The sequence below is a fragment of the Tachypleus tridentatus genome, chromosome 13 (assembly GCF_004210375.1).
Source record: "Tachypleus tridentatus isolate NWPU-2018 chromosome 13, ASM421037v1, whole genome shotgun sequence".
Classification (NCBI taxonomy): domain Eukaryota; kingdom Metazoa; phylum Arthropoda; class Merostomata; order Xiphosura; family Limulidae; genus Tachypleus; species Tachypleus tridentatus.
The window spans coordinates 159039469-159064750 of NC_134837.1; the positions used below are offsets into that span (position 1 = coordinate 159039469).

At 32.7% G+C, this 25282-nt stretch overlaps 1 protein-coding gene across 2 annotated transcripts in view; it reads right to left on the minus strand.

Moving 5' to 3' along the window:
- Window positions 1-5323: 5323 nt before the first annotated feature.
- LOC143237421 (transmembrane protein 272-like) overlaps window positions 5324-25282 on the minus strand; it is a 52806-nt gene continuing 32847 nt past the window's right edge. For both annotated transcript variants that reach the window (XM_076476657.1, XM_076476658.1), the window contains 3 exons: window positions 15857-16022; window positions 6997-7056; window positions 5324-6042 (listed from right to left, as the gene is read on the minus strand). In XM_076476657.1, the coding sequence (XP_076332772.1) occupies window positions 5600-6042; window positions 6997-7056; window positions 15857-16022 (669 nt within the window). In that variant the 3' untranslated portion in view covers window positions 5324-5599. The remainder of the gene's footprint in view (window positions 6043-6996; window positions 7057-15856; window positions 16023-25282) is intronic.

A 25282-nucleotide genomic window follows, 5' to 3' on the forward strand; every position in this document is an offset into this window, starting at 1 on the left:
TATAATTCAGATTAAAGATTAAACAGCATCTTAGTCACAAATACTTAGGAGCTCGATGGGAATTTGGGATTAATAGCTCTTGATAATACATACCGAAGTTCACCACGTATGTTGTTTCAAAATCAATATTTATACATGGTGTTCTGAAAGTCACTGTGCAGTTTTGTAATCAGCATTCATTCATTCTATTTCAAGCCAGCAACTGATAGCTGTGTTTAGAAACAAAATAAGAAGGATCCAAGCCTGTATTGATGCCAACGGGGGTCACTTTCAACATTGTTTATAATTGTCATTCATATTTACCTCCTGTATTCTATATTGAAACATGTTTGTTAATAAATATATAAGTGCACAGTGACTTTTCGAACACTCTGTATGATTAAATTATTTTGAGTAAAGTTAATGGAATTCAAGTATTAATTGTAACACCTTTCGTACGGCCATGTGATATTTAACTTTGATAGAAAGTAATTTTTATTCACTATCTTTTGGTATTAGATTCAAACCATTTTATTTCAGTAACTTACTTTTGTCAGCTTCGATTGATAATCATTATGAATGTTGCTTCACAAACATTTTACAGCAAAAAAAAGTGTTTGAATTCTTCATGTTTTACAGCTAGATAGTTTCTTAGCATTCTATATAATGACAGTTTATGCTTGAAACGAAAGGTCATAGCTAATCAGAGTAGAGATTTTGCTGCCTAATGTTAACTAATAAGTGTCGTTCTGTACGTGTGAAATTACTTTGTTAATTAATCAAAGCTTATTTCCTAAAGTGGATGAGCTTTAGTACTTCTATATGCTAAGCTTGACTTTCAAAAAGGGTTTTAATTTGGTCTTTACGTTTAGGTGTTTGTACTAATTCACCACCACAACTCTGTTCGATTAATTACACGGGTAACCTTGGATCTCCACAGAGGTATATGACAAGTATAAATGCTGTTCTTTTGTATTCTTTTATATAAGCATACAAATACTGGGACTTGACTGGATGTAGGTACTGGGTTATTGTTCATCATATTTACTGTACGCAAATTTACTGTAATATTATATTAAGATTCCCTAAAACAAGGTCAACTTTAATCAATGGATATACAATTGCGTTTCAATTAATTAATTAATTTATTAAGTACGTTTAACATTACAGTGCTGATTGCCTAATCATTGTTGTTACTGGTGGTGGGATTTTAATGTAATGCGTCTCTGTATTGTGACAATTCAAGTTTATTATATTAAATTCAGCTTTGTATTAGACTTCTGTCAAACGTGGAGTTGAAGTAAATATAAACACGAATAAAAACTGAAGTTATATGTTTTCTTCAGCAACGAAACATAAAGTTATTTTTATGATTTAAGAGTTGAATTTGGTTAAAACTTATATGATTTAACTAAAGAGGATCGGTTCTATTTTATGTTATAATTCTTAATGTACTAAAAATCTGATCAATGACCCTTCTCTACCCCAACACGACTAACACTCTCATCAAAGTTAACCTTATTTATTGGCACTTTTAGACCCTGCATTGTTTGGTGGTTAGGATGCTCAACTTGTTATCTGAGGGTGGCGGGTTTGTAACACCAAACTTGCTCGTCATTTCAGTCGTAGGGTGGTTATAATTAGTGGTCAATCCCACTATTCGTTGGTAAAAGAATAGCCCAAGAGTTGGCTAAGATGGTGATGACTAGCTGTCTTCCCTCTAGCCTTACACTGCTAAATTAATGACAGTTAGCACAGATAGTTCTCGTATAGCTTTGCACGAAATTCAAAATAACCAACCAACCGAACAGCAGTTTTTATTTTTACAATTCATACGTTTTTACACACTGGCGCACTTTACAGAAAACGAGAACACAATAAACTGAAAAGTTTGTTTAAGTTTTAACACCCTTACTGTATTTAGAAGAAAGCATTTTTCGATAATTTGGTGTTTCTGTTTGTTTTGTTTTTGAACTTCGCACAAATCCACATGAAGGCTATCTGCACTAGCTGTATCTAATATAGAAGTGGAAGATTTAATACAGAACTCATCAGGCCAACTGGAACACAATATCACAGTAATTCAAAACAAACTAGACCAACCTTTTTGTTTCCAATAATTTCTGGCGTTGTATGAGATATTTTGTCCATGTATCAGGGCCGAGATCTTATAATTACTCATAATTCTTTCACTTGCCAATTGCTATGGACTGTAAAAAAATCTTTCTGTAACACTCCAGATAAGAATGACGTCAGAGTAAATTGCTGCATTTTCACTGTAATATTAATACAAAAAACAAAACGTTTTGCTTGTCTCTAAGTAATTATTTTGCATTGTGTTTGATTCTTCTATGGTTACTTGTTGACTCTAGAAATGCAATCATCAATCAGCCACTGCTTGAATCTAACTACACGCAACGCATTACGAGTCTTCACATTTTAGTAACTTAGTAACAAGAATTAATTATTTAATAACGATTTTTCGTGTAAGATTCCCATGCAAATGTTATATTTTGTTTTATTGTTGATGACGCAAATGCCAAAATAGTATTTGTGCTTTGTCTTAATTAGAATACATGAAGGATTAACGGAATAGTCACACTTTACAAAAACAATGTACCGGGTCCCATTCTTCTCTTAGGAAGACTTATTTTAACGTTGTATGTTTTAATCCTGATGGGTGTAACATATCAGTTTATTGTAAGAAGGTCAGTCTTACTTCAGAGATCTTGGTAAATTTTTCATAAGCCCTACAATGTTGGCTTCCAAGACCAGACTTAAATAAAACAAACGCACAGAAGTCAATAGTTCTGATATAACAACTATGTTGGAGACGACATGAACTTTGTTTTCATTCCCTGTGGTAGTCTTGTATATGATAAGATGCAGTTTTGTTATAGGTTTGTCGTTTCGGGACTTTGCAACTCTTTGTTGTTTCGCCATGGGAATATCCTCTTCTAAAAAGTGAAGTCATTAGATAGAATTTGCCGTGAACCAAATATATAATAGATGGTGAACACGGAGCCTATGGTACTACAGCATATGCGGCAACACGACACTGAATTATTATACACAAATATTTCTTATAAAACAAAATAACCTTAGGATTGTAAATCTTTTAAATGCTATCATTCCTCGGACATGAGTCCTTGTGTTTATTGACCGAGTTCTTGATATTTAGAATCTTGCTTAATATGCATTCACTATTTAATGTCGCGTGGGTGCTTCCCAACAGCAACGCCACATCAGGTTATCTGCTGTGCCTACCAAGGGGAATCGAACCTCTGATTTTAGCGTTTTAAGTCTCAAGATTTACCGTCGACCCACCGGGGGACATTTAAAGTCGCATAGTATTTTAACGATTTTTCTGTAAATGTAAGTCCCCCGCTGATACAGCGGTAAGGCTACGGATTTACAACGCTAAAATCAGCGGTTCGTTTTCCCTCGGTGGGCTCAGCAGATAGCTCGTTGTGGCTTTGCTATAAGAAAAAACATACATACATACATATAAATGTAAACGAAATTGTAAGATGTAGATACATTACTTTTGCACATCCAGTATAATATAACTATAGTTGACCTAATATCCTGTCTCATTACATTTCTTCTTTCAACTGCACAAAACTTTCTTAAGTCATTTTTTACATGTTTATAAAAACTGTTGCTTTAAATATTTTTAATAACTTTAATTTTAATTAGTGAACAACAAAAATGATAAATATGTTATTAATTATGGCGGAGAGATATTTTGTATCTAAAATTAAGGTATCTTCAAGATGACTCAAATCCACTCTTATATCAACAGAAAGTATATTAGTAGCACGTCTATAGCAAAATAAATATATTTGAATAAAAAGTTCAATTTTATATTAAAAGATAGCGTAATAATTCGCTCTCTAAATGTTTATATTAATTAATAAATGTACTGTAGCGTAGTCCCATGATGATAATTTAGTAAATTATTTTCCTGCTATGGTGCTTTTATTATATATTTATTTGTATTTCTTTTTTACTGGTATTTATCTTATTCTTATGTTTTATGATATTATTAATATCAAACTTACTACTTTATAATTTTAATTTTAGTGTCAAAATCCTTGTATACTTCTCTAGACTGGTTTTCGTTTGAAGTTACTGTTTAATGCTTTATACTAGTATATTGGGAATATTCTAGATTTCAAATTGCGACAAATTTTAGGCTATTTACTTATATTCACAATGGTCTACTGGTGAAGAAAAATGTGATATTTTGGAGTTGCTTGACCGACATCCTCATAGGAAAATAAAACAGTCATCAATCCATAATTGGTCACTGATTTGTGCAATTTCAAATCGTGATTAAGGTAACATCGTTATTTTCAAGTTCAGTTCAACCTTCCTGATAGATCTTGGGCATGCATTCGTAATGCGTTCTCAGTACACAACGAAATATCTGTGCTCTGTCTACCGCGGTAAATCAAACCCCGGATTTCAGCAATGTTAGTCCGTAAACTTAACATTGACTTGTCGAGGGACTAGTGCCGCTTAGTTAAAGATTCCTCTATAAACCTCCTTGGTGATCTAATTCAAGTTTGACAGAGAGTAGCGGAGACCTATTGTGGGTATAGTCAAGTGTCTTCAAGTGATCTAACCAAAACATTGTTTTATCATAGAAACAAATCTTGTAACTTTCAAAATTCTTTTTTTTATAAATAAAAAAGACCTTTTTATTTTGTTTTGTCCTAATAATTCCTTTAGCAATCTTATTTCATGAGAATTACAGATGTTCACTTTAAAAGTACCCAAAAACAAATACAATATTTGCAACACTTCTTTTTATTGTAAATATTCGGTTACTATAAAACATCTAAAAAATCCACTGTTGTCTGAGTTGGAAATTAAACCAAAGAGTTTGGGATGAGAGTATAAAAGGGTAGGGGACTGTCCCTAAGACATGTGTCCGGCAAAGGTCAGTTGAAAACTCTCTCTTTGTTAACCTGAAGATGACCCAGGAAGGTCGAAACGTTGTTCTCTGCTTATCAATAAAAATGTTAATATCCATACCAGCCGTTCTGAGATACGTTTTTATTTCAAGTGGGTTTCTTGTTATCAAGAATTTCTTTGTTGTGTTCTTTTAACCTGTTTAACTGTATATATATATATATATGTATACATACATATAAAATAACTTAGCGTGTTCACAAAATATAAGGAATAACATATAGTTATTGCTAGATAAAGGAAACTTTGTGTTGTACATTAAACATAATATAAACACATACCTGTATAAACGAATTAATTAAGTTAAATCAAGTATTTGTGCTTTGGAATATAAAAACTTTTACTTAAAAAATACACATTTTACCAGAGACAAAATGACTTTTTATTAATCTTATTCAATTTACAATGACCAAAAATATTGAAATAATTCTGTTTTTATAGCAGAAAATAGTAAATCGGCTATTTCCATTTGATTTTCGCACGTTAAGTATTAGGATGTTGCATCTTTCTCTCTACTAGGATGTTACTCTTTTCTCTCGATATAAACAAAAAAAAAAACGTAATTTATGTACTTCAACATTATATCCTAGTTGCACAAAATATACTTAAAAAGTTACATCTGCACTTCAAATGTAGAATGTCACACTTTTTGATCACACACACCACAGGTACGTATGCACAGAAACAAAACAGAGAATAATGTGATCAACAGCGCCACCGCACCATACGAGACGTATAAATGAATAACTGAAAATAAATATACGGATTTTGCACACCAGTTGTTGGGATCATGAAGCAAAGGCTCATAACGTGGCTTGTAAATACTAAGGATCCAGTAATTTCCCATAATAAACCAAACCAGAAGAAAAATACTTAGAGCGTAATCAGTGATCTTCAAAGATGTCGTCGGCAAAACCTCGTCTACGTCACCATCAGTTAGCGCTTCGGATGGCGGTTCGAAATGACGCCCCTTTGTTTGTCGCCACCCTGTGGAAATTAGTTTAATCAACCCGAAAGCGCCACCTACTAGTAGATAAACTGGTATGTTGGGTTGTTTTGGACAATCTTGGAGATACTTAATTCCTAAAATATTGACAAAAAAATTGTTTCAAGTTTTATAAAACTCGTAGTTCCAAAAATTTGGTCTAATAAAAATTTAGCTATTTAGTTAATGTCTAAAAATATTTTAAAGACAAGCGGAAATTGTAGGTTAAAAATAGCTTAAAATATTAGGACAAGAAAAAGTGCATTTAAAAACTAAAGTACATAAAGAGCGCATTTAAAAACTAAAGTACATAAAGAGTGCATTTATAAACTAAAGTACATAAAGAGCGCATTTAAAAACTAAAGTACATAAAGAGTGCATTTATAAACTAAAGTACATAAAGCGTACATTTAAAAACTAAAGTACATAAAAAGTGCATTTAAAAACTAAAGTACATAAAGAGTGCATTTAAAAACTAAAGTACGTAAAGAGTGCATTTATAAACTAAAGTAATAAAGAATACATTTAAAAACTAAAGTACATAAAGAGTGCATTTAAAAACTAAAGTACATAAAGAGTGCATTTAAAAACTCAAGTACTCATATAATAAAAAATGAATTTCTATTTAATTTGTAGTGTCTAAAAACAGTATGTATGTTTTATTATGTTTGTCCTGATTTCTGTATTGTACTGGGAAAATAACATTTTTAGTGCATATACGGACAGTTTTAATGTATCATGTAACACCTATAATATCTATTAAACAGTGATATCGTCTTGGTAGGGATATGACTTCCTTACATAGACGGTAAAATGTGTCTATCAAAAAGTATACAATGTTATTTTTAATCTCTATTTTTAACTATATACATCTATAGAAACATCTGTATCTTACGATTATCAATATACCATATAAAGTAATTAATTTTAAAATATCCATGGTGGAATATGATTTGTAATTAAATATACTGACAGTAATTATCGTTTTTAAACAATTTTAAGTAAGAATGTTCATTAAGAACCAGATAAAAACGTGGTTTAAAATATCTTACCAAATATCATCATTAGCACAGGAAGGACCGAGAAACACGCGAGGAACGCTGTGAGAAGAGCTAAAATACATTGAAGAACACAGAAGTTAATTTAAATAATATTAATTATAAGACTACGTGAACCAACAGCAAAAAATAAATATAAAATAATGTGATGAAAGTGAGCATACAGGAGAGTTGATCTCAGGGTTTATTTTTAGTATTATTCTGTATGAATCTGCATCAAACATATTTTTGAATTACGTAATTTAAACGTAGTTGATACTAGCATCTTGCTTACTTATCAGTTTGTTAAAGATATGACGTTTGTATAAAGCAAATATCGCATATTGCTTCTATTAATGTGCCTCGTTTGTAAAACAAACAAAGCCATATTTTGAAATGTAATCGATTCCCACAAGATTATATTAAAACTTCAGTATTTTGATTGTATTATACAGTAAATCTGACGTGCTCTTTTGGGTTTTATATAGTTTGGAAATAGTTGGCCGATAAATAAAAGATGTATAACAAACAGTTTTGAGCACATTTTAAAAAATAAAAACTGATTCATTATAAAGGCAAACTTAATCTTTTTAAAGTAATATAAGTGTTAGGTTTTACATTTTGTTTGTTAAGTATGAAGCTACACGTTGCAATATCTGTACTATGCCCACCACCAATATCGTTGGCCAGATGGTTAAGACACTCGACTCGTTATCCGAGGATCGCTGGTTTGAATCTCCATCACACCAAACACGTTCGCCCTTTCAGCCGTGGGGGCGTTATAATATGAAGGTTAATCCTGTTATTCATTGATAAAAGAGTTGCCCAAGAGTTGGCGGTGGGTGGTGATGAATAGCTGCCTTCCTTTTAGTCTTGCGCTGTAAAATTAGGGACGGCTAACGCAGAAAGCCCTCGAGTAGCTTTGCGCGAAATTCAAAACAAACCAAACCACCAATACAGCAACTCGATCTGAAGTGTTATAAAGTCCCCAGACTTACTACTGGGCAATAAATGCCCAATAAATGTAATGTTATTAAAATAAAATATTATTAAGGTGGGCCTGGCATGACCTAGCGCGTTAAGGCGTGTGCTTCGTAATCTGAGAGTCGCGGGTTCGCGCCCGAGTTGCGCCAAACATGCTCGCCCTCCCAGCCGTGAGGGCGTTATAATGTTCGGTCAATCCCACTTTTCGTTGGTAAAAGAGTATCCCAAGAGTTGGCTGTGGGTGGTGATGACTAGCTGCCTTCCCTCTAGTCTTACACTGCTAAATTAGGGACGGCTAGCACTGATAGCCCTCGAGTAGCTTTGTGCGAAATTCCAAAACAAACAAACAAACAATTATTAAGAATCGTAGTTTTCATGCATTTCGCACATACTGTAACTCTTCACACTCGGAAGCCATTTTCAGATTTGTTCTATTCAACAAAGGCGCTAGTTTGTTTGTTTTTTATACAGATTGTCCACACTGTGTTTCAATATTATTGACTGTTTTGTTTCAAGTCAACAATATTATTAAGGAAATTCAAACATAACTTTACCATGTCAAATATTTCAACAAAAATGGAGAAGAAAAAAAATTATTTTGGAAGGTGAACTCAGATTTAATATTATCTTAGATGTGTATGCATTGACATGTTGCGCTTTTACGGCATGATTCTAACAAGAAGTAAACGTATAAGACAAGAAAGCTATTTCTGTTCTGTGTCTGGTGCAGTAATTACGTAACGTAGGTGCATGATGCGAACACCATTGCAACAAATACAATCCCAGCAATCTATAAGTTATTTTTAGATAGCTAAACATATATGAAGAAATACGATCTGGTAATGCGTACTGCAATGCGTATACTACACAATATAAAACACTATTTTGCACTGGCATTTTGGACTTGAAATATCACGTCACATGTTAAATATAAATATAGTTCTCATAGATTTTACTCACATTCAATGAGAAAAACAAATATATTTCTCTTATTTCTTTCGTTGATTTTCTTGAGATATAAGAAACGATACCACATTATATAAACTAACATAATTCATATGATTCAAAATCTTTGCAATTGTCCTTAATTTTAAAAGGTCTACTCAAAAGGTAAGCCTGTTCTTTGGATTTTGCAAAGAAAGTCTAATCTAATAAAATTGGAAGCAAAACTTTTAACTATAATAATAGCACTGATTTATATATTATTTTTTCTTCTCAATACTGGTAGTTTACTTCATTGTAATATGGAATAATAAACCTGGAACTTCTGGTCTTAGTGGAATGCTCCACAAATGTCGTATGATAACAGAATAATAAAAAAGATCAAATGTAATAACGAAAAGTCTGTCTTGTTCGAACCCTTCTAGAACAGACTAGTGCAGATCGATTTCATGACCAATGACGTCATATTACTACTGTCAGGTTCACACTCTCAAAATACCCACAGGATCATATTGGGATAGAAAACAATATGTGTCGAGAAAACGTCAGAAACTGACTATCGACTCAATACAGGTAATATAATCACTCAAAACCCGGTTCATATACTTAAAGTGTCGTTTGTGAAGTATTTCAACGAAGTAATATAGTTGAATGCACAAACCTCTAAATCAAATAGTTTGAAGAACGCTATATTTTCTTGACGATATTGCTATACTTAAAACTACTTGATTACAGAGATATTCGTATTGTATTATATTTTTTTATGTTATTGAGGTATGCTTCTCTCTCAAACCTGGATTAGGTCGGAAAGATTATGTCGTGCTTTTTAAACATTTTCAGAAAATATTCTAGTGATCGAAATAAAATGGATAAGTATAGGAAGAAAAATATTTCTCTTTATGGTTCTTTGTTGTATTTTTAATTTTAACAAGAGAATACTTTTTTTTTCTTGGGTAGAAATATCAAGATATTGCATGATTATAGGGACTGTTTTGCAGTTAAGTGCGACATATGTTATAAATAGTATGGCTTATAAAGGCTAAGTTGAAAAGGGATGTTAAGGATATCATGTAAATGCAAATGCCACATTTTAAAGATAATGGCAGACGGGCGCTACAATGTCCTATTGTCTGACTAATCATAACATCTGTTCAAAATGTGCTACTTTAAGTCTAGAATGTGTCGCATGCTCTGTGATATTGGACATTATAACATTATAGCATACGTCATCTGATATTTTGGCCAATTCTCACGCAATTGTATCTTTGAGGTATGGAATTGTATGAGACTTTCATAATACATACATGACTTAAGGTACCTCGTATCCAGAAACTGGCTGATGTTAGGTCCGATGAACAAGAGGGCCATTCACATAGAAAACGACGCGAAATTATTATAGTGTAACTTTCCTCCTGCAAAGAGGAAATGTTACAAGTGGATTAGTTTTTAATCAAGTAATGCAGTTGTGCATGTTGAAACTTTCAGGAAGAACGAATGGTGGTTCATACTCCAACAACATTGGCAAGCCATTCGTCATTCGGCTTCTAGTCTTTCCAAGAATGGTAACACAAAATAAACACGTCGGGCTACATACGTCTCCTTCATTTATTTAACACGATGCAGTTTGTACAGAATTATTCGCAAAATATATTGACCAAAGAGCTTTACAAACAATTAAAATTGGCAAAACCAGACACCGGGCAACATACTTTGCACTTATGCTGACTTGTTCTGCTGCGACATACCACATGGGTAACTTACCTGTATGTGGTTAATTACAACTGCAATTTTGTTTCCTCAAATTCCTAAATGTGGGCAAAATAATTTTGTAACAAGTCCCTCTGCATGTGCTGTAAACTTTAAAGTGTTTTCTGACAGCTGGTTAGGCATTGCGTCCTTTAGTGTAAGAACATTTCACTAGTTCACACCTCCATAGAACTTTCAGTTTCATGCTGGTTGAATTAGTTGCAGTGCGATCTACAGGCCTATTTTCCTAAAAAGAAATAGGTAAAGCATAAGACAATTATGGCACCTGCATTTGAATTATATCCTTAACATCTTCCTATTCCATACTAATTGATATGATGCTCTGAGTTGCAAAACTTTAATGACAACCACCCCATATTTGCTTTCAAATTTAAGTTTCAAATATGTAACGTAACCTTTTGGTTACGTTATATATTTGAAACTTAAATTAAGAAAAATCAGTTGTACGTTGTTTACTTTGCTAAATAAAGTTGTGTTGCATTTAAGCTTACCATAGGTTTCCGACACCCTTAGTTAATTAATGTATAAAAGTTTTAAAACTTCTGTTCATATTAATTATGAATTCTTAATATGGCAAGTTAGTCAAGGAAGCCACCAAGTTTCTCTCACCCTACCTACTTATGGAACTAGATTAGCCAACAAAGGTGTTACATGTACTTTCTCGAGAGAAAGTCAGTTGTATTGTCAAACACACTGTATAGAAATCAACAGTGAACTTTTCCACCAACAAGTTGGGTGATGCCTCTAGGATGCAACATCCCTTGCTTGGTAACAAGGATGATTGTCAGTCACGTGGGTAGCGCGTGCGTCCTAAGAAGAATTACATTGTTGTTATTAGCTTAAAATACCTGTTCGCTCAGTTTTTGAGAATAAAAACTAGAACTACAACTAATACATTAAAAATGGCAACACTTCTGAGAACTTCTAAATACTTTTAGTTATAACTCACATTAAAGTAAAGGTGCACACTTTACACACGTTTTTAAATTTGATTATTGTTTTATCATACGCTGAAAAAAACCCATAATTTTACAATGTGCAGCTGGTATATACTTTTTTAGTTCTCTCAATAACTCAGTCAAGTTCAGAGAAAGTTAAGAGTTATGTTCCACAATACATTTTCTGGTGAACCTCCAATTATACTTCAGTTTCTACCTAATTATTCAATGGAAACTCAATGAAACTGAAAACACTACATACTTTTACTTCGAAAACACACATTTTCAGATTAAATTAAGAGGCGAGAGCTAAATAGGTTTAAAGCTACATTACTTATATCCAGTTATAATATAAAACACTGTAATATAAACTACTGTTTTCAGTTATGTTTCGACTCTTTGTTAATGTGGTTATTATTAGGGGGCTACAAGCTTGTTATACAAGCAAAAAACTTGTCATGTAGCATTTTAATGAGCACATGCAACACAAGCGGTTTTTTTGTATTTTGAATAAAAGATCTGATTAACTGTTTGTGGTTACTTAATGTACAATGATTTATATTGTTATTATTGAGTGAGCAGAAAGCATAATACAACTTTGATTAAACAATGTATTTATTTATAATATTTTTATTAAAACGTTCACATTTTTGTTGAGTAATTTGATTATTTTTCCGTGTATTCATCTAGAAAGATGAGACTCACAGTTTTATTTTGTTATTTTGTTTAGAAAAATCACTCACATGAAATGCTGTGTATGATTAAAAAAGCGGGTAAAATGGAATCTAATTAATATTTACAGCTTGATAATAAAAAAGGAAGAAAAACAAGGCATATTGAATAAGTCGTAGCTATGGTTTTAGATTAAAAAGAAAAATGTTTTCTTTATAATTATTGCTACACATTATGTTATACAAATTAATATAGTTCTGAAGTTAAATTTCCTTTGTCCCGGAAGATGCTAATTTATTTATTTTAATGCATACCATTTGCTTTAGCAGTTTCGCTCCCTCTCAGGGCAATTTGTATTTTATAACTAATTCGAATTCGTAACACATCTGTCCCTTTTTTGCCTATGCTGATTTTCCCATTGTTACATTTTTTTTTCTTTATAAAAGAGGAAAATCCAATGGCTAACATATTTATGCAGCTACTGTCATCTCGAAATTCATTCTGTAGGCCCTCACTGGTAGATGTTTCCAAACAAGTATATTTTTTTTAATGTTACCATGGGTACGAGATTGTCTTTTACTGAATACCGTTGAGGAAACAGGTAAAACACAAATCGTGCATTAGTGACACCAAACGATGTGCGCAGATGAAAATCTCGGGCACCTTAAAGATTGAGCAAAGACTTGTTTTATTCAGCTAGACAAACCGCAGGCAGCTAGACGTGTAAATCGATCGATGGTTGGCCAGGTAACGGGAATGAGTAGAAACTCCTGGTCTGAAAAGGAGCAAGTTTTCCTACCATATTTATTTGAGTTACTAACTCAATCAATAATCAGTATTTTGGCCAAGCGATCATTTTATCGTAATTCACTTTCAGGATCATAAATTGTATCATAAAAAACTACAATATCAATAAGTCTGTCGTGTAATGCCAGAAACACTGAGTGCTAAATGAACATGCAAACAATACATTTAAGAACCTGACAAGAGCTAGTTGTTTTTCTGTTAAGAAACGCTCCCTGATTTCTGTATAAAAATGTGTTTATTATTTATGTAATCTATAATTGGAACATTACAGATAATTTGAGAACAATCGCACCAGTGATCGCAACGTCCCAAAAATATTCTTCCGTACAGTAAAAGCTGTAACTTGTGATAAAATAAGAGTTATAATAAATAAATAAAGTGGAAAGGAAACTATTAACTAAAAATACAGTTATATACAAGATATTGTTCTCCAATAGAATGGTAAAATGTATTGTAAAAAAATTTGCTTGTGCTTATTTATATAGAAATATAAGTAGTTTCATATTCATGAGCGTATTTTGGACTTCGTTCCTTGCGAGGCGCAGTATTTGTGTTAATAAATGTTTTCTAATTTAGTTTTAAAATAAAAATAAAGATTAGACGAGCAACATAATAACTTAAATAGCAGTAGTGATTAAGAACATATGTAAATTCATTTTACAAATGAAAACATTTGATAAGTTTCTTTGTCTGCTTTAATACTTCGGTTACTGTTTTAAATCTGATATCACTTTACGTTATCTTAAACATTACAATAGTTGCACTTAAATATATCATTAGTAAGTCTTGATATTTATTATGTTTACTTCAGTTGACATGAGTAATGCAGCAAGAGATAATGTTTTCATTGTAGGTGGGTGTAATTCATGACAAAAATGAAGAAACTGTCGAAGGTTGTTAACGTTTCTAAAATACGACAGCTTTTCCACCAAGCGTTCGATTCTACAGAATTCCCGAGTGCACAGTAAGCATTCAACTAATCAAATCTATCTTGTGCTTAATATTCACAAGATAAACAACCAAGAAGAGATAAATTACTTTTTATATATAAAAAGGACGTTTGACCTTTGAGATCACAGAAGTTGTTAACGTTCTATCAAAAAGTCCATGGAAGTACAAAAGATTTGTTTTCTAAAAATTGAAAGTATGACTGTTTTCAGGTATCCTGCTTGTAAAGTTATAAGAGCACCAGGAAGATTAATTGTTTGAAGTTAGAGAATTGTCAGATTACTAATATTACAACAATACTTATGACTAGAAAAAAAAAGATTTTATCATGCTCGCCAATAAAGATTTTACAACGAAAATCTCTTTTTAGTTGAAATTGTGAAATCGATAAAGAAATTTTCAACAGTTAATTTTACTGTATGAAATATAAGTTAGCCCTTAAGTTACTGACACTATGCGGTAATAAAATCCTTTCGTTTGTGTATTATCTTATAGCAAGTTCCACCGAAGGGAATCGAATCCCTCATTGTAGCGTTGTAAATCCGTATACTTACAGATCTACCAGTGGGAGAACTCTTGGTTTTAAAGTCAAAATGAAAATTATTAATAAAAGTTCGATTCATAACATTCGACATTTTTTACTAGAGTTTCGCTTAAACATATAAAATGTTTGTGTTTCTGGTAATTGAACATGCTCGTTCTTCGATTACCATAACTGAAGAACTTATTTATTCTTGCAGTATAATTTCATGCAAAATATGTTGAAATTATTTCCAAATTTGATTTGCATTAACTAGTTTGATAGGTAGTCCATAAGCTCTAATCTGATTGGTCACCTAAGTAATTTTTCTTTATATGCATACACACCAGTTATTTTATTATAAAATTTCAAGAAACTTATTTTGTTTTTAGTGTCTTAAGTCCCACCGAAGAATAAATTCGTTGTGCATAAAGGTTTAGAGATTCGTACAGAAATTCTGTAAATGTTTAATTTGCAAATGCAAATAATTCCGATCTTAATTATCTTCACATATACATAACCATTACAAGATGCGTAATTACATTTCTTTGGTTTGCTGATTCAGACTTCGTTGGTGTTTTTTGAATAATCGAAACTATAGTCCACAGAAGAAGATGCAGCAAACCAATGAATGCCCTCTACGTCATACTTTATATTTTCAATTTTAATTTTTATGAAAAGGAAAGAAGTATGTATTATAATAATTAAACAGTTGGTCCACTAAATAACATCCAGTAATAAATTAAGAGCAATGCTATAATGTTATTCACATATCTAAATTAAATTATTCACAATATGATGAGTTAAAAAGGCCTAAAAAGCCATATTCCAAGCTCTTTATTGTTGTAATATTATACTGTTCTGAATTTTGTTGCATGTATTTATTTTGCTATAAAACTGCTTTTGCCAAAATAGTCTATCTACTGGCCTTATCTTTGGAAAATGTCATTTTATCGGATATCGAAACGGTATGTTTTTCATGTACCCAAGAAAAAAATCACTTAAAATTAAAGATTCACTTTACATATTTGTCAAGATTGTCTATATATATTATAAAACCAGTGTAAAGAATCTTGGTAATAATTATTATACATTTATAATAATTTTTTTCAGTAATTAATCTCATTCTACACTGTTCTGATGCTGCAACTTGAGGGTTCTACAAAAAGATTTAATTTACAAGTAATATATATATATTTCTTTCAATACAAGTTTAGCTTGTAGAGCAGTTAGAACTGATTGATCGTGGCGAAAAAATATTTAGATTAGATTTTTAAAAATGCAACACAGAACTCACCGGATGAACAAATAACTGTTAGGACTCTGCAGATAAAATCCACAGATCCTGTAGCTTCATGGTTGGCCTCTTGTAGCTGGTAAGATATAGATCCGTAAGAAGTGTATTTCAGGGATTCTTCGTGTACTGACTTTAAGTATAGTCGTCTTCTGTCATCTATCGATATCTGCAGAAAGTTAAAACTGTTTTAAGATGATTAGATGATATTAACCAATTAAGTTTTGTGGTTGTATGTTTGACCATTACTTGACCGGTTATTCAGAAGTTCATTGATAAGCAAGTAATCCAGATATAAAGAAGTATAAGAAAATAACTGTTAATGGTGAAATTAAGAGTTATACGTATACTTTATAATAATATTACTGAAATAATTTAAAGGCAACCTTAAGGCCATGTTCTTCGAAACTTTTATTAATATGCGTCATACGTTAAAAGTGTCAACTGATAATGTGTGGGCAGAAAGACATGACACACTAAAACACCAAAATACGTTAAAATACGAATGTAGATCAGGTAAACGCTCTAACAGTATAATTAAATATGGCAAACAATAAATAGGTTATTTGCAAACAACGAACTTCTGAATCTCTCTCTTTATATAGACACTTCTAGGCAACAAATTTGTTTTATGAAGCCTCAAAAACAATATGATTATGAAATGGGATATAAACTAAGGCTTATGTGAATTTTCAGTTAAAAATATATTGCACAGGGTGTACAGAATCACTGTCCAGGTTGTACAGAATCACTGTCCAGGGTGTACAGAATCACTGTCCAGGTTGTACAGAATCACTGTCCAGGGTGTACAGAATCACTGTCCAGGTTCTACAGAATCACTGTCCAGGTTCTACAGAATCACTGTTCAGGGTGTACAAAATTACTGTCCAGGTTCTACAGAATCACTGTTCAGGGTGTACAGAATTACTGTCCAGGTTCTACAGAATCACTGTTCAGGGTGTACAGAATTACTGTCCAGGTTCTACAGAATCACTGTTCAGGTTGTACAGAATTACTGTCCAGGTTGTACAGAATTACTGTCCAGGTTGTACAGAATAACTGTCCAGGTTGTAAAGCATCACGCGCTCAGTAAACTGATAAAATCAAACCTTATTACAAAAATAAGCTAAACTGTTGGGTTACCACCATAATTAGAAAGTACTTTGATGTTCATTATAAAAACTGTCGCTTGTTCAAGAACAAAGTGAAACAAATGTTACAAGAAAAGAAGTTCAATAAATACGTAACGATACATATACAATTAAATTTCTTTTTGTTAGAGAATATTACGGTGGTCTCTGTTGTGTCAGATTATTAAATTTGACTCTGTGATGTTTCCAAACTTGAAGACTAATTTATGGACATTATTTAAGTATCTTAATAAAATTAAGATTTCATTCGAAGTATATCTCGTTTATCCATCTTGCAAAAGATTACGCCTTCGTTCTACTATATCTGCATTAAATATTAGACCATCACAAATAAAGCGCTCGGGTTATAAGGGTTTCAGTTTCAGTTTTATCAAGACTTTTTGGACCTACATGTTTTTAGCACATCATGAATAATAGAACAAAAGTAAACTAACAATTTTTTATTCGTTTATTGCTGCAATTATAAGTAAACTGCACAAATCTTCTATTTATATTTTAGGCAGAAAGCGAAAGCTGTTTATAAATATAACATCTCTTTTGTAGGCGTAGCTAACACACAATATATGTACACTAACAGAAAAAAATATATGTATTTAAACTTTTCACGACAGTAAACTGTTCTTAAAAATATCATGAAGCTCAATGTTTTAACACCCCCGGAAATTCAGTTTCATCGGTAGAATTCCGTTTTATACCAGGAAGCTAACATCATAAGAGTGACTTTATTTTTTACCTCATGATCATAAGTAATCTTTATGGTCGATATTTCGTGTGAAAATGACGAGAAATTTAAATAGTCTTCCAATAACACTTATTCAAAATAAAACCCCATGACAGATATCCCGAAGAATCTCGTGGGAATAATAACAATACATATACCAATGGTATAGATTTTGTAAAAACAGCTATTCAATTTATCATGGCAAGTAATCCAGGTAACCGAGTCAAGAGGAAAGCCTATGGAATATTTTATTCAAATAAATTCTTACGTTACGTTGCGAGTCTATTTCTTGTAAATAATGTTGTTTTGCAGGATTCATTAGTTTAACGATGAAAAATTCACATGCAAAGTACTTTAATTATTCATAAAATAACATAATATATCTCAAGAAATTTGCCTCAAAGATTAAACACGTATTAAGTGGGAGAAATAAATATTTACTGAGCATAAAGCCGAACCATAGCAGACAATAGAAGAAGAATTAATGAGGCATATTGAATTTAGTCAGGTAGGCCTAACTCTTTTACTCATCGTGACAAACTAATTTACTGGGATTAAGAATTATTAGTTTTTCTTCTTATTCCCCAAACTTCCCAATAATATTCATTATTATTTTTTATAGCCGTTTATCATGAAGTATGAAAGTGAACAATTTCTATGTACAACTCTTACAACATAAAATAAGTTTGAAGACTTTTAACGAAAGAGACAGCAGCGCTACATAGTGGCAAATGTGTTTGATATGACAACTATTTCAAAATATTATTTAAACAGTAGTTTGTTTGTTTTTAAATTTCGCGCGAAGCTACTCGAGAGCTATCTGCTCTAGCCGTTCTTAATTTAGCAGTGTAAGAAAAGAGGGAAGACAGCTAGTCTTCACCGCCCACCGCCAACGGATAGTGGGATGGACTGTAACATTATAACGCCCCCATGGATGAAAGGGCAAAAAAAATATGGTGCGACAGGGATTTGAACCTGCGCTGCTTAGAGTGCTACTCCAGCGCCTTAACTAACCGGCCATGTGTAGCTCAAGTGTTTTTTTTGTTTTGTTTTTGTTTTTTTACAGCAAAGCCACATCGAGCTATCTGCTGAGTCCACCTAGGGTAGTCGAACTCCTGATTTTTACGTTGTATGAGCAGGGTACCAGTAGTTTATTAGGTAACGATTGTTGTCTATAGCATTTTGACTAAAATAGTCAGAAGTTTAATTCATGTTTTTTTTTCTTTGTCAAATAACCATTATGTGAATTATTGGACGTGAGATAAAACTGTCTTAAAAATTCCCTATCGTAAATTTATAAAATATTATTATGATAGATGAGCGACGTCAATCTCACATGAAAATAAACGAATGCTATGTTTAAAACAAGGAAATGGGAATCAGTGGTTTAAATTATTCAGTAAGAATAAATTTTTGTTGTTATACATGCACAGCTGAGGTCAGTGTTATTACTCAAAACACTCAAACGGTTTCCGTATGGCAGCGTTAATGGTACTTCAACATTAATAACTATAATATTATATTCCTTGTGTTTCATCGATACAAAATAAGACTTTCTTTATTATTTTTCGTATAAAATAAACAAAAACCCTACTTTCGTTTCTTTAAAAACAATAAGCAAGACTTATACTTCAGGGCTTCTGATATTTAAATCAGGACAACTTACAAATATGACTTGAAATTATGAAAACAGACTATAACGTAAATAGACTCTTAAACCCTAACTTATTTTTAATTAACGTTATGTCTGCAACTTTCAACGCTGTAAACCGGGTTTCGATATCCATGGTAAAGAAAGCACAGATAGCCAACTGTGTAGGTTTGTGCTTACTTTCAACCAAACAAATCAAATTAATCACGTTTGTTTCTTACACTGGTCCTCAATTATTTTGATTCTTTAAAGGATAAATGTATCCTTAAGCTAGCCATAAATGACAGAAACTACTAAATTATTCTGAGTAACTGTACCATTAAAATATTTTATAAATAATTATTTTTTCCACAAGAACAGCAGTGACAAAGCGATTTCCTTATTTTTCATTTATAAATTCGTCCCAAATCAGTCACAGCTATATAATTGCGTTAACGTTATTTAAAATTAGACTAATTTGTTTTTCGTGTAAAAAGAAAATAATAATAATGTCATTAACCTATAATTACTAGACCTAAAGCTTCTAACTTGAGCTGAATATTCTAAATTTTAAGTAAGGGAAATTAATTCCTTGTTTGCTTTTTTGTTTTGGAGTCTCGCGCAAAGCTACACGAGGGCTATCTGCGCTAGCCGTCCCTAATTTAGCAGTGAGGAACTAGAGGGAAAGCAGCTAGTCATCGCCACCTACCGCCAACTCTTGGGCTACTCTTTTATCAACGAATAGTGGGATTGACCGTCACATTATAACGCCTCCACGGCTGAAAGGAATCTAATTGCATTTCAACTAGTATTCAATGAATTGTGAGCAATAATGTTTTTAAGCATTATTCAGAAATAATTTAAATTGATTAAAAGTCAGAGCGTTGGTATCAGTGAATGATTCTAGTTGAGATTAAGCGTTTGTGGCTTTTTCACGTATTTTAAAGTTATGAAACACTTTACGTTTTTAGCTTACTTGTTTTTAAGGTGTACGATGCTACATCCCTTGCCGAGGATGTATTTCCTGGTAAGAAAATGCATATATATTTTATTTTAGCCAATTACAACCTTTCACAAGCAGAATTTCTTTAAATAACACAAAATGACTGAAAGAACTATTAAACTTTTGGCTTCTGTTCGGGTCGAGCACATATATTTCTCCTGTAGTTCTGTTTACAATACTACATGCAGTCAAATTAAATAAATGGGGCAGTGAGTGAATAAAAATACTAAATATAAAATCTGAGAAGAAGGTTAACCGTATATATCTCATTTTTCAGGTTTCCATTTCTGTTCTATCTATACTGTGCATGAATAATTACATGCAAACATAGACAGACACAGAAATGTACTTTATGAAAGACTTAGGATCTCAAGTGACTACATGTGATTGTGATAAGGAAAGGAAACTGTTTTATTTCAGAAAGAAAAGACAAAAAGACAAGTGGAATCAAAGTATCATAAAGTGGTAAATGTTACGATGTGAAGAAAGAGATAATAAAGAAAAGTTTACCTGAGGTTCGGAATTCAAGTGTCACGAACAGTACTTTATGCGTGAGAGGTTTTTCTTTAGCTTGCATCTAAGGCCAATAATGGCATAATCTTATATAGCTTTGGATTACTTCTGTGAAACGATAGAGAAATCAAAAGGGTAGCTATACGTTTCGTATATCATAGTATGTACAGTGTAATAAATAATATTTCGCATTTATGGAAACTACCTAGCCTATGTTCATTAAGTATAAGTTTATTTTAAATAATTGCACGTTAGTATAGTTTACGTTAGTTGAGAATAAACAATAACTGACTGATTATGAGTGCAACAAATGTTTTTATTTTAACCCTCTTCTGTTTCTAGTCTTACGAAACTCTTAAAGCTTTTTTTTTAATTTCGCACAAAGCTACTCAAGGGTTATCTGCGATAGCCGTCCATAATTTTGCAGTGTAAGCCTAGAGGGAAGGCAGCTAGTCATCACCACCCACCGCCAACTCTTAGGCTACTCTTTTATCAACGAATAGTGGGATTGATCGTACATTATAACGCTCCCATGGCTGAAAGGGCGAGAATGTTTGGTGCGATCAAGATTCAAACCCGCGACCATCAGACTCTTGAAGCTTAACACTTTAATGAAGATTCTGATCTTACCTTAAGAATAAGTAATATATCAATAAGATTTGGAAATTATATAATTTTTCAAAATATACTATAGCATACCGATAACCATGTAGAATACGCACTTGTCTAACATCAGCATAACTTTCTCCTAAAATGCTGGCGAAATTTCCAACGTTGTTCGTGATGAGACCCAAACAAGTCATTGTGTTTTTGCTGTGCTGCAAGAAAATTTCGCGTACAATTTATGCATGCATTGCAACAGTCTTCACAACCGGGCAACATTGGTGCGATCCGTTGATCGACTTTTCAAGGCAACATTTGAAGTGGGTCAGGTCATGTGATGAACTCTCGGCCAAACACGGTAAATAATTCATATTAAGGGTGTATAATAATACTTTTAAAACATGTACATTTTGCTATAGCAGTCTACTTCTTGCGTATTTAGGGCGGCCGTGGTTATTAGTTATCGTGATGTCCAACGTTCGTCATCACTGCTGAGAAACACATTTTCAGCTTTCAGTGTCTTATAAGTATAATCGTCAGTTCCGACAAAGCCGCCAAGCATGGCCAGGTGATTAAGGCACTCGACTCGTAATCTGAGGCTCGCGGGTTTGAATCCCCGTCACACCAAACATGCTCGCCCTTTCAGCCGTGGGGGCGTTATAATGTGATGGTTGATCCAACCATTCGTTGGTAAAAGGTTAGCCCAAGAGTTGGCGGTGGGTGGTGATGACTAGCTGCATTCCCTTTAGTCTTACATTGCAAAATTAGGGACGGCTAGCGCAGATAGCTCTCGTGTAGCTTTGCACGAAATTAAAAACAAACCAAATCGACAAAGCCATTATGGAGGAGAGTACAAGTGGCTGTTTATTCCCCCCATTCAACACCTCAGAATTCAACGGCTATTCCTCAACAGTGAGGATAACTTACCAGAAGAGGGTTTTGTTCAGGTTGCAAGTATTGCTGTCAATAGTTTCATGTTCAAAGCACATAATGTTTCACTTCACTACGTAACGGGCTAAGACTAAACTACATACTGCGTAAAAATTAATGGGTACTCATTAAGTCTTACTTTACACTTGACACTAAACACAAAATGTAAATAACTATTACCTTATTTGTTAAGATTAAATAGTATACAAGCACTGTTTATAACTAATTAACTACTTATTAACTTGCTTGATTTACTAAGTTTCTGCGCACACATCAAACTAATATAGCCTAACAATGTGTTTGTGAGTTTTCTATAATATTGTACTAATTATCTCAGGCCCAATTACATTCTTAAGAGAAAAAAACACACAAAAAAGATGGAAAAACATGACAGAAATACAATATATCGGTCACACTTGTAACATAACAATAAAGTATTACTAAAATCAATAATTTTCATAAAATGAAACATGCTTCTCAGTGGGCTAGTCATAAGTCTTATAACACTAAAAACCAAGCTTAGAAACGTTTTATCAAACGTATTCATAATATCATACTCTCGTATAGTTTGTTTTTGAATTTCGAGCAAAGCCACACGAGGGTTATCTGTGCTAGCCGTCCTACATTTATCAGTAAAAGACTAAAGTGAAGGCAGCTAGTCATCACCACTCACGATCAACTCTTGAACTACTCTTTTATCAACGAATAGTGGGATTGACCGTCACTTTATAACGCCCTCACAGATAAAATGGCGCGCATGTTTGGGGTAACGGGGATTCGAACCCGCGATCCTCAGATCCTGGCCATGTTGGGTTGCTACCATACAGAGATATATGCATCACATATTTTTCATGCAGGTTAATCACTTCATACTTACAAGACTTTCATTTGTATGGTAACTTAGAAACATATTTATGATAGTTTTCTCTAATAAAGGCCCTTAAGCTTAACATTTATTTAAATATACTTATCTATTCACAAGTTCACACACTCAACTATGATAACGATACTTTGCATTCCGTGTGAGAAGAGTAAGTGTTAATGCACATATTTAAGTGATAATGATCAACACGTAGGTACTTCTTTCTGAACTGGATAAAAACTGTTTTAAAAATGTTGTTCATTAAACAAAATGAATAGGAAAATGTATGCAAATAAGTGAGGCATACATGAGAGCTGTTCAAATATTTTAGGATTTAGAGAAAAAGACAACTGAGTTTCAAACAATAAATAGAATTAAGTTTAAGAAAACATAGAACATTGAAATAAGAAACAACAGTGACAGATAAGTATAGTTTTATATAGATATAGGAACTTTCTTCACACGTGTAAAGGTAGTTTATTATTGTCTGCAGTGTTTGTTATCATGCATAATGCCCTCCCCCCCCAGTGGCTCAGCGGTATGTCTGCGGAATTATAACGCTAAAAGCCGGGTTTCGATACCCGTGGTGGGCAGAGTACAGATAGCTCATTGAGTAGCTTAATTCCAAAGAACAACAACATCATGCATAATGATTAAACCTAACATAGAAGACAAACATCTGCAGCTCACTTGGATTTGGAGATAGCAGAAAAGTAGGAGTCATGAAGTTCAACGTTACTTTTATATAGTTCGGTTTTTGTGATCTCTATTTAAGTTGCTGATACATGTATTAAAAAGACTGCTTACACTTAAAAACAAAAACATAACTTAGTGCGGAGTGTACTAAATAAATGAACGTAAGTATTTTCAAATACACGTAGATCTTTGACACTCGTGATCCACAATTGTACAATAACTACTCTTATTTGTGACTATGAAGATAATTTACAGAAGATCAGAACTACAGAAATATGAAACATAATGAATTTTAATGTCATTTCTTTAGTCTGTGTTATAACCGAAAATAAAAATGGATTACAAATGAAAATGATTGGGAATATAAATATTTACTTAATCCATTCTATATAATGATTTCGAATTTTAAAATATTTTTGTTAGTCGTTTATGTTTTGTGGACATTAAAACATATCTTATTTAATGTACTTCGAGTTTCGAATACAAATTATTCATTTTTCATTGTGTTACAGTATTAAGCGTAATTGCAATTATATTTATTTGAACGCATGCGTACACTTGATAAAATACACTGCTTAGCGTGCTAAAGAAGTTTCAAGTGTCAGCTAAATAAAAATGAAAATTGTGAAAATAAAGCGAACGTTATTCATAACAAACCGTATGCAAACGTCGGATTTTATATATTTCCCCAGATGAAAACGATGCCTTACATGAAAAATAAAAATAAAAAAACATATAATATTAAAAATCGAGGACTTTATTTTTCTTTCATACCTTTAACGGATTCAGAATGTTTCTTTTCATATGAATTGTTTGAATATTTCAATTGGAACATTTTAAACAAGGATGTGACGGCACCTCACTTTCATCTTCACTTCAAAAACACGAATTCATGAATGAATGAACTACTAGTTTATTAAGTGGTATCAAATCTTTATCTTCAGAAGTAATAAAAATTATTTGGTTTGTTCAGTAAAGATGCAGTACCTGCTGTTCTTGATATAGTGAAGTTACGGAAACTAATAAAAGTTCGTGTCTCTGATGTTATAGCTGGAAGAATACAACTGTCTGGAAAGAAGAAATTTAAAGCCATGCTTAGTTGCTTAATCATCCAATCAGAATACTTAATTTTATTATAATTACAAGGCTCGGCATGGCCAAGCGTGTCAAGGCGTTCGACTAGGGACTCGGATTCGAATCCCGCTCGCACCAAACATGCTCGTCCTTTCCGCTGTGAGGGCGTTATAATGTGATGGTCAATCCCACTATTCGTTGGTAAAAGAGTAGCCCAAGAGTTGACGGTGGGTGGTGATGACTAGC